This window comes from Cucurbita pepo, chromosome LG07 (assembly GCF_002806865.2).
Source record: "Cucurbita pepo subsp. pepo cultivar mu-cu-16 chromosome LG07, ASM280686v2, whole genome shotgun sequence".
Classification (NCBI taxonomy): domain Eukaryota; kingdom Viridiplantae; phylum Streptophyta; class Magnoliopsida; order Cucurbitales; family Cucurbitaceae; genus Cucurbita; species Cucurbita pepo.
This window is the reverse complement of record NC_036644.1, coordinates 9,070,610-9,081,526: the sequence shown is the minus strand read 5'-3', so window position 1 is coordinate 9,081,526 and position 10,917 is coordinate 9,070,610. Positions and strand designations below refer to the sequence as shown.

Below are 10,917 nucleotides of genomic sequence, written 5' to 3'. Positions count from 1 at the left end.
GTTTAATAAATATTCCTTCAATTTTAAAATAGTTTTTATATACATTAATTTATTTTTCAAAACTATTTTAAAATTAAGATAAACATATCATAACTAATTTAAAAAACTATTTATGAAAGTTTTTAAAACTAATTAGTTATGATAACTAATTATTGTGGTTCAAAATAGTTTTACAATTCATAACTAATTTATGGATTTCATAAATAGTTTTTATTTTAAAATTAATGTATATTTTAAAATTCTGAACAAAACACAATGAAAATTAAAATTTTAAGTTTAATAAATATTCCTTCAATTTGTCTCATATTATTTTAAAATTTTAAAATTTAAAATTTTAAAATTGGATGATCACACGTACGAACGAACGAGGTTCCCTCGTCATCGGCTCCATTTCCATATAAAAAGTGACGACCTGCCAAATTTCCTTTCGTCCCGCCTCTTTTTCATTCTCCATCGTTCTTCAATTCATCAATCTTCCCGCCGGATTCTCTCTACGACTATGTCTTCCTCACTTCAGTCCCCTTTTCCGGCCGTCAGAACCGTCACCATATCGTACTTAGAGCTACAAGTAAGTCAATCTGAGCCATTGTTTGGGAATCGAGAAAGTTCAGACTGATTCACCGAACTTCATTTTTCTCGAATCATTTTGATTTGTTCTTGCCTTTTCGTTGCCATTTTTAGTTGCAGTTTTCTGTTTGAGATGTTTGTTTCTTTGTCATGGCGATCCTGCATGATATAAATACTAATTCGTAACGAGTAATTTTCAAATGTTTTTTTTACGTGTTGGTGGAATTTGATGAACACAGGATCGGACTGTTGACTTGTCGGCGAAGATTGAAGAAGGATTCGGACCGAAGGGGCTGGGAATTCTATCGGTTTCTGATGTATGTTACACGTACACACTCATAGATTGTCGATTTCTGTATTTTCTTGTCGTTGACCTTCTTGTTCTTCAATCTGATACTGATGGCGTAAACTATCCATTAATCCTATTTCAACTTTCTTTGACCTTTCGTTTTATTTATCCTAAATATTCTGCTACTTTTTAGTCATTAGAAATACGTGATTTCGAGATGTAATTGATCATACACGGTTTCTACGAATATTTTCGGAGTTTTATCTTGGGATGGGTCTCAAATCGCAGGTCCCTGGATTTCCCTCCTTGCGGCAGGACCTTCTACGTCTTTCATCGAGGTATAATTTGATCAATGGAACTGCTAGCTATCTCTGATCGCTTTAAGATTTTGAGTAATTCAGCTGATACTTAATGCATTCGTTGGTGAAATTTCTGCCTTCTAAGATTAGCTAGGTTACCAGAAGATGCGAAGAAGGAGCTGGAAGACCCGGATAGTAGGTACTTCTCATGATGCTTCTGAAGCCACCCATCTCTGAAATTATCAGTTGCTTGTTTATTATCAATCACTTTGATGTGCTTTGAAGTTTAATCCACTTAATGGCATGGGTATGATTATTAAGAAATTTACGCATCCTATAAAGTCCTTAAATGTCAAGTGAATTTAGCGAATCTCTAAATATATAAAATACGTTGTAACCTATGTCACATTTTAGATAGCAGTGCATTGTTATATTTTTGTGCTAGGAATCTGAAATTTTTATATTAGATATTCAAAATTAATCGCACTAGTTTTGGGCCCTTTATTTATAAAACTCATGCAGGAGATATCTTCTTTCCGGGGGTGCTATCTTGTTTTACTTTGTAATGAATGCAATTAGTTCTGTTTTTAAGACAATTTGTTGAGACATAGCCTCAAGGTTGGGTTTAATTTGCAGTGACCTTCTGTTTCTTTTCATGTTCATCTAGGTATAATTTTGGATGGAGCCATGGGAAAGAGAAACTTGAATCTGGGAAGCCTGGTATACGATTTTTATATGTTACACTGTTTCAGCTTATTTTTCCATTTGGATTTTAGTTTTTGTGTAGATTAAAAGCATTTGTGGGTAAAATCTATCTCTAATATGTATTTCGACTGTGTAGATTTGTTGAAAGGCTCATTCTATGCCAATCCGATATTGGATAGCCCAACAACGGATGCATCTTTAATTCAAAGGTAGTAGTAGCTTCACTAGTTCAGCTGCTAATTTCTGCATGTCACTTTTCGTGCCTGGACTCTTAATCTATGTTCCTTCATTTTAGTTCTTTTCAATTTTTTCTAAGTAAAAATGAATCATATTTATTGGTATGTTATCATTCACCATCTGCTTTTTCAGGTATCCATCATACTGTGGTTCAAATATTTGGCCTACTAAAGAACTCCCAGAACTTGAATTAGGTATACACTAGATGAATTATGTGATTTTATTTGCTACAAAATTGAGACTTATTGTTGTGCAACGGGAATCCATTTAATTTGTTGCTTGACTTTGCCTCCATGCCATTCTTATAGATTAACAAATAATAGTAGAAGATGATTTTCAGAATATGCTAACTTTCAATTCATCTGAAACTGTTTCTCTTATGTTTGCAACTTTACTTTAACCTTTGGGTATTTTATTCATTTTGTTTTATTTCTGGAAATTGCTGCTTTATCCACTTGTATCCATACGTATGTTTTGACTGAGAAAACTATGTTTGAATCTGACATCTATGATCAGACATCATTTGGAACATACCAGAAAAGCTCATAAATTTTATGCATTGTTCTATCCTCTTATTTTCTGTTTTAATCCACTGGTAGAAACTTCTGATTGTTCTAAATTTTCACCTTGATTAGTTGTATACGTTATGTTTAGATACATCGATTTTTTTTTATTAATGAGATTTGATAATTGGTTTGCAGCCTTCAAAGCTCTTGGAAAGCTGATTCTTGATGTTGGTTTGATGTTGGCATATCATTGCGACCGATATGGTGAGTTTTCTCCTGTTGAAAACTTAGCTCGAATAAAGAAACTATTCAATTGAATGCTGGTGGTGTTGTTTTCTAAAGCATAAGTTTGCATGAACAATTGGTTCCTTAAAAGTGAAGAGGCTTCTTGATTAAACAGATGGAGAATCCTGATGGAAGTTTCTTGCATTTTTTGTTAAGAAAAGATATGCTCCATTATGCTTATAATATTCCTACTCCTTTTGTATTTAGTTATGGTATTTGCAGTTACGCTGTCAGTTTCTGATTTGTTTATGGACAGCTGCTAAAATGATGAAACTGCATGAGGATGAAACCCTTGAAAAGATACTTCTCAACTCCCGGTGTCATAAAGGGCGATTGCTTTATTATTTTCCAGCAAACCAGAGGTTATATACCTATCAATGTTGCAATTTACCATTGCTAATTATTTCAGCTGTTTTTTAAGATCATTGTCTCTGAAGATGTAAATCTCAAATTTTCTTGGTTAAAAAACTAATTTTATACATTGGGATTGAGAACATGGTCATGGTAGTAATCTTGCCCAACTGGGGTAAAATTAATTTTTACTTGGGAATTGCTTACCTTTTAAAGTATGACTTGCAGCACTTCTGATGAAGATAATGATAATCTATCCTCTTGGTGTGGATGGCATACAGATCATGGTTCACTAACAGGTAGTTGGTTTTTGTTCTTATCTTATTTTTATCATCCTCCCACCCTTTGAAAACCTTCTAATTGTACTGTGAGATCCCACACTAGTTGGAGAGGGGAACGAAACATTCCTTGTAAGGGTGTGGAAACTTCTCCCTAGTAGACGTGTTTTAAAATCGTGAGGCTGACGGTGATACGTAACGTGTCAAAGTGGACAATATCTACTAGCAATGAGCTTGGACTTAGGTACATTTTATGTACCAGAAAAAATAACAAAAACATCCAAGGAAGAAATTCTCAATAAGTTTGTAAAACGACACATCAGGATAGAAAAAAGATGCAATGACAGGTTCGAACTTTATGATTGTTGTCATTTTTGTTTATGTCTAAATTTCTTCAGTTTAATTTGCAGGTCTAACCTGTGCAATGTTTACAAGAGATGGTGGGGAGATACCTTGCCCTGATAGTGCTGCTGGCCTTTATGTCCGGACAAGAGCTGATGAAATTGTTAAAGTAGGCTATTGTTCTCTGTCATTGATAGCTTTTCATTCACATATTCAACTGTCGTAGTCAAGTGCGATTGTGACACTAAACACTAAAGAGGCTAGTTCAAATACATAGGAGCCTAAAATGTTCATTTTTGCAGAAAACCCGACCAAATCAGGTCCTCTTTGGCTGAGGAGAAAACTGACCCGACCCGACCTGATGCAAACTGTTATTATTATTATTATTTTAAGTATATTTAGCTACTGTAGGGAAGAGTATAAACGGNTTTTTTTTTTTTTTTTTTTTTTTTTTTTTTTTTTTTTTTTTTTTTTGAGAAAACTAGAAAATTTTCTCTTATTTTAATCATTTTATAATGTCTCCTCATTATTATTCATAGGTTTATTATGGAGAAAATGAAATCGCGTATCAGATTGGCGAAACTACAGAGATTTTGTCCAGCGGCTATTTGTGTGCAACACCACATTGTGTTCGGGTATTTTCCTCTTGGCCATTTATTCTTTTAGCCTATGGATGAGCTTTTACATCATAAGATACTTGTTTATTTGTTTATATATTGATTTGTTTTCCAAATACTTAGCGTAGAACACGGTTCTTGTATTTAATGGTTTTGGTTCTTTCTTATTTGTTTGTTATACAATGATTCGTGTGGCATATTGTGTTTAATGGTTTTGGTTCTTTCTTTTTTTGAATTTTGACAAGCTATTTACTAATAATATGAATAAATTTTGATGATTTGTTGTTCTGATTTTCATTAGGCACCTAAAGGGACGGAAGCTTTTAATCTCGAACGCTCCACATTTGCACTGTTCATGCAACCCGATTGGTATGTTCTTACTCAGACTCAAGGATGAAGTTAATCCCATGTTAAAATCTTTAAATCTCCTAATTTTCTCTGGTAATTGTTAAAATTTGAGGAGGGTTAAGCTTTTATGAAGTCGTAATTATAAGGGCTATGTAAATAATACGAGACTTAGAAATAATGAATTCTATGAATTATCATAACAACTCAATGTATCATAACAACTAAATGTAGTAAGGTCAAACAGTTGTCTCGTGAGAATAGTTGAAATGTGTGACTCACATATATCCAACTGTTATTAATTTACTCGGTTCATTTCCTTCCTTTGTTTTTCAGGGATCAAAAGCTCAATTTTCCTGACGAGGTTCATATTCATAAAGAGGTATTTAGTTCGAACGTAATCATAATTATTCAGTTGTTGTGGGGTCAAAAGAAGGTTGAAAGCTACTTAATCAATCATATTCGTATAAGGTAGCTCAAGATAAGTCATCTATGTGACATTGTGGGGCTGGCTTTAGACTTCATCAATCATTGCACATTTTTAATTTAATATATATTTAAAAAAATCTAATGGTTGATAAATAGTTTTGTAGAAATTGAAGAGGGAATAGATTTGAATCAGGACGATAATCATTCGTACAAAATATAATATTTTACGAGTTATCTAATGGTTGTCTCGTTAAAAGAGTCAGACCATCTTTTTGAGCTCGTGTGGGCAACTTTATTTAATTTTCTTTATCACTTTCTTGCAGTTCATTCCCTCAAATTGTGCTCTGACATTCGGAGAGTACTCCGAGAAATTGCTCGACAAATATTACCATAGCAAATCATAAATACGAGCTTCAAATCTTGTGTGAACCCTTTTCAACCGCTAGTATTCTAAAGGTACCCATACATTTAATTTTCGTTGAGTTTTATAATATTAGAAAAATATATATTACAGCACGTTTTTTATTTTTAATAAAATAATAATAAAGGAAACTCCCTTTCAAGATTTGTAGGCTGCTGATAGTTGACGACACCAAGAGAAATATAAATCTTTTTTTTTATTCTTTTAGAAAGAAAAAAGGAATATAAATCTGTTTGTTGAGAGGAAAAGGGCAAATCATATTGAACTCCCAACCTAATCCGTTAGCCGCCAAGCGTATAAAGGACAAAACCCTTTAATTTTTGTGGTTTAAAATATAGGACACTTCTGTCTTCTTCTAGAATGCTCAACGACAGCTTATTTCCTTTTTCTTCTCCCTTTAATGTCCGTAATATTATGAATTTGTTAACTTATTATGTTTAATTATGATATATATAATTATGTATTTAAATATTTATGTGAGATTTTACATCAGTTAGGGAAGAGAACTAAGTATGCTTTACAAGGGTGTGGAAACTTCTTTCTAGCCTATGTGTTTTAAAAACTTGGAGGGAAAGTCTAAAAAGGACAATATTTGTTAGCGGTGGGTTTGAGCTGTTTCAAATGGTATTAAAACCAGACATCATATGATGTGCTAGCGAGGAGGTTGAGCCTCGAAAGGGGGTGGACACGAGCCAGTGTGACAGCAAGGATGATGGGTCTTGAAGGGAGTGGATTTTAGGGGGTCCCACATCGATTGGAGAACGAAACATGCTTTACAAGGGTGTGGAAACCTCTTTCTAACAGACGTGTTTTAAAAACTTTGAGGGAAAGTCCAAACAGGACAATATCTGTTAGCGGTTTGTTTGGGCCGTTACAAATGGTATTAGAGGCAGACATCAGATGATGTGCCAGCGAATAGGTTGAGTCTCAAAGGAGGGTAGGGCAGTGTGACAACAAGGATGCTGAGCCCCGAAGGGGGAGAATTTTGGGGTCCCACATCGATTGGTGAAGGGAACAAGTGTCAGTGAGGACGTTGGACTATGAAAGGGGTAGATTGTGAGATCCCATATCGGTTGAGAAGAGAATGAAACATTCTTTATAAGGGTGTGGATTCTTTTTAGTCGTCGCATTTTAAAAATCTTAAAGGGAAGCTGGAAAGGAAAATTTTAAAAAGAACAATATCTGCTAGCGGTTGGCTTGCACGGTTACGAATTCATATTTAAATAATTGCCCCCTTTTTTTTATTTAATAAAACAAATAATTGTTGTGCTTTTGTAGTGAGATGTGAGAATGTCTTAAATAATTAATGATTTCTTGAAAATCCCATCTCATGATTATAATAATCATTTAGTTAATTAAAGTTGTAATTGTTGTTGTTGAGGGGGTGGATGATATCTTAATGTGGGCCCTAGAAAATTAAGGATTAGCCTTGATGTTGACGGTGGAGGGTGGTAACTTTGACTAGCCAGTCATATCATCCCCCCTGCTCCTTGCAGCTTTTGCAGCTGAGGGAATTTCCTCCATCCCATTGGAATTTTGTGGGGGCTGCCTTCTAAGTTCCTTTAATCTACCACACAAATGCCACCCCAAGTTGCCCAATTGTTTCATGTTCGAATCTTTTTCCTTTTCCTTTTTCTTTTTACAAATAGAATCAGATTCTCTTTTCATTCATTTTTCTTTTTCCTCTTTTTCATATTTGATTTCTTCATTCCACCTTTTCATGACTTCAAAGCATAAATACACATCCCCACACTTGGATTATTTTGGTAAGAAATAAAACATTAATTGTTACCAACTCAGTCATAGTTGAGAACGAAATTTCATGTCTACTCTTTTTTTCTTTCTTTTTTTCCTTTTTTTTTTTTTTTTAAAAAAGGGAAGGAACAAAAGTAACAAATCCTTGGCAAGGATAACATGATGTCTTCGTCATAAACTACTGAAAAAGGGAACAATGAAAGAAGCAACTACCAAATTTAATTCTACGACCTCTAATTTATCCATGCTTGAGCTCAGAACAACACTANATCTAAGGAATGATTATGGGTTTATAATAAAAAAATACTATCTCCTGGCATGAGGGCTGAGAAACCTATATCAAAGCCATGAGAGCTTACATGTTTTTAATGTTTTTTTTCCTTTTTTTTTTATCTTTTAAATTTGTTGAATGAGAGTCTAAGTCGCCTAATCTAAGGAATGATCAGGTTTATAATCAAAGAATACTATCTCCATTGGCATGAGGACTGAGAAGCCTATATCAAAGCCATGAGAGCTGTCAAAGTGGACAATATCATACCATTATGANAATGTTTTTTTTCCTTTTTTTTTTATCTTTTAAATTTGTTGAACGAGAGTCTAAGTCGTCTAATCTAAGGAATGATCAGGTTTATAATCAAAGAATACTATCTCCATTGGCATGAGGGCTGAGAAGCCTATATCAAAGCCATGAGAGCTTATGGTCAAAGTGGACAATATCATACCATTATGGAGAGTCGTGTTCATCTAACATGGTATCAGAGAAATGCCTTAAACTTAGTCATGCCAATAGAATCCTCAAATGTCGAACAAAAGTATTGTAAAAAATGACTAAAACTCCAAAAGAAAGAGTCGAGCCTTGATTAAGGGGAGGCATACTTTGTTCGAGGGGAGGTGTTGGATGAAAGTCTCACATCAGTTAATTTAGAGAATGATCATGAGTTTATAATCAAATAATACTATATTCATCGGTATGAGGTCTGGGAAGCCTAAATCAAAGCCATGAGAGCTTATGCTCAAGGTGGACAATATCATACCATTGTGAAAAGTTATGTTCATCTAACATGGTATCAGAGTCATGCCTTAAACTTAGCCATGCTAATAAAATCCTCAAATATTGAACAAAAGTATCGTAAAAAATGACTAAAACTCCAAAAGAAAAGTATGAACAAAAGTATTAATCCTCAAATTTTGAAAATTAATTTTTTATTTATTTATAAAGTCAAATTATTACTTAATGAGGTCAGTTAAAGTAAATATAATCCATTTTAAATACTCTAAAGTTTCCGATTATTGTTATTTCAAATATATAATAACTAAACAACTTTTTGTTAAGTCCAAGGGTCATCTCCCTGGCTATTTAAAAAATTGAAAAACAAAAAGAAAGGTCATCTCCCCATTTTTGTTGAATTTTAAAAAGAATTAATTAAATATATTAATTAAATAATAGGATAAATAAATAAATACCTTTAATTAGTGGAGAGAGGTTGTATCAATAAAACATTAAATTAATAATTCTATCAATTCAGATTCTACTTGATAAACTTCAGTTCAGACGTATCAATTAAGATTCTATTTGTTTATAATATCTCTTAAATTAATTAATTTAAATTTTATTTTTAAATTGAAAGTGCCGGACGAACACTAACTCTCCACAATGATATGATATTGTCTACCTTGAGCATAAGCTTTCTTGATTTTGTTTTGGGCTTTCCCAAAAAGCCTTGTACGAATGAAGATATGTATTCTTTTACTATAAACTTACGATCATTTCCTAAATTAGCCAATGTGGAACTTTTATCATCCAACACCTCCCCTCGAACAAAGTACGTTTCTCCTTAATCGAGGCTCGATTTCTTTATAGTCTTAGTCATTTTTTACTGTGCCTTCGAGAAGGCTTGACTCCTTTTCTTTTGAAGTCAGACATTTGAGGATTTACCAATCTATTGACACGACTAAGTTTAGGGCATAATAAAATCATAAAAAAATAATATTAAGATATATTTCATAAATAATATATACTTCAAATATTATATCTCAACCGACTAATCGATATTGTTACAAATTTTTTAAATAATGTAATTATTAGTTTATAATTTTTGTTGATTACGAATAACAATATTTAAATAGAGCACACGGGTAAGGGGACGGTTGTTTTTGACGACTCTGGCCTTTATGACCCCATGCTGATTCGACCCATTTCCCAGGGGATAAGCTTAATATTTTACCGACGACGAAGCTTTTTATTATTATTTTTATTATTTTTTATTTTTCCCTCTTGCAGTTATGGCGGCACTCACAAGCCGACAGTGGCCGAAATTCCACGTGGGTTTAATAAAGTCAAGTGCCACGTCGGACAATAGCGAAAGGCTTCTAACATGGGGCCCACGCTCTATGTTACCTTCCTACATGGTTCCTCTCCTTTTATTCCTTTTGACCACACTTTTTGTTTCTCCTTTTGACCAAAATACCCCTTTCCTTTCTATCCATTAGAAAATATTTTTCTTTTTTCTTTTTTATTATTAAATTAGGGATTTTTTTAAAAAACATTTTTCATGTTTGAGGACTTAGAAATTAGCATAAGACTCTTGGTATTGACGTTAATTAAAGAAGTGATATTATAAGAATTTAAAATAATATCTCCGTCAAATCAATCATTAAAATACTCCGACAAAAAAAATTTAATGAATGAACCCAAGCTCACTGTTAGCAGATATTGTTTACTTTAGCTCGTTACATACTTCGTTAGTCTCGTGATTTTAAAACGTGTTTATTAGGAGAATACATGATTTTAAGTGGCTCTGAAAGTAATTACTGAAAAATAACTTTTTAAAAAAATTAGAATAAATATTTAGAAAAATTATGATAAATTGTGTGGCTAAAGAGTTTATAATTATTGACCTTTTGCAAATTACAACCATATTAACTATAACCATTATTTTATTTTAAAAAAATTAATAATAAAGAGAAAACAATGGATCCAATTGGAAGGGTAATAATGTCAATTGGTGAATATTTTTTTGTCCACAAGCTGACATCACAATCTGGGGACTATTTTAAGTAAAGGAAGAAAAAAAGGCCTTAAAATGAATTACGAGTGGCGACAGCGTAAACTTCAGGGCTTATGTCCTCTATAAATACACGCCATTTCCTCGACCTCCATTCCCCAATTCCGTCCTTCTTCACAATTCTCCTTCTTCTCTTCTTCCTCCGGCCACCGGTGTTTCCTCTCATGTCCACCGCACTCTCTTCTCAGTCAGCGCAACTCCGCCTCAGAACCTGCCGGAAAACCAGTTTCCGAAAGCGGTGCTTGCGGATGATCAAGCAACAGAAAACCAGATTCTATATCCTTGGCCGTTGCATCTCCATGCTTCTATGTTGGCAAGATCGCGATATTCATGATTAAATCTCCTAATTCCACCGTCGATTGTTGTTTTCCGCCTCCGAACGTGACGATCAACGCTCTGTTTGGTTCGCAAGAGCTTCCGATTGGA

General features: G+C 33.6%; 1 protein-coding gene across 4 annotated transcripts; it reads left to right on the top strand.

Moving 5' to 3' along the window:
* The first annotated feature begins 435 nt into the window (after positions 1–435).
* On the top strand, positions 436–9,948 carry LOC111798378. Of its 4 annotated transcripts, none has more exons than XR_002815696.1 (16): positions 436–568; positions 807–884; positions 1,145–1,194; positions 1,301–1,354; positions 1,823–1,875; positions 1,997–2,069; positions 2,230–2,291; positions 2,799–2,867; positions 3,145–3,250; positions 3,468–3,538; positions 3,928–4,028; positions 4,399–4,494; positions 4,778–4,845; positions 5,158–5,203; positions 5,574–5,706; positions 9,708–9,948. XR_002815696.1 is itself a non-coding variant. In XM_023681477.1 (15 exons), the coding sequence occupies exons 1-15, from the start codon at positions 500–502 to the stop codon at positions 5,652–5,654; spliced, it is 1,077 nt and encodes a 358-aa protein (XP_023537245.1). In that variant the 5' UTR covers positions 436–499; the 3' UTR covers positions 5,655–5,722. The 4 variants fall into 4 exon arrangements, 1 of the variants encoding a protein (XP_023537245.1); XR_002815698.1 differs by lacking the exon at positions 9,708–9,948 and adding an exon at positions 5,823–6,058; XR_002815697.1 differs by lacking the exon at positions 9,708–9,948 and adding an exon at positions 5,815–6,058.
* Positions 9,949–10,917: the final 969 nt, after the last annotated feature.

What these genes read in the sequence shown, in the direction of transcription:
- LOC111798378 (XM_023681477.1), top strand. Translation starts at nt 500, where the DNA reads ATGTCTTCCTCACTTCAGTCCCCTTTTCCGGCCGTCAGAACCGTCACC. An exon ending in GATGCATCTTTAATTCAAAG is followed by an intron (nt 2,070 to 2,229) that starts GTAGTAGTAGCT and finishes CTGCTTTTTCAG; the next exon opens with GTATCCATCATACTGTGGTT. An exon ending in TATTTTCCAGCAAACCAGAG is followed by an intron (nt 3,251 to 3,467) that starts GTTATATACCTA and finishes TATGACTTGCAG; the next exon opens with CACTTCTGATGAAGATAATG.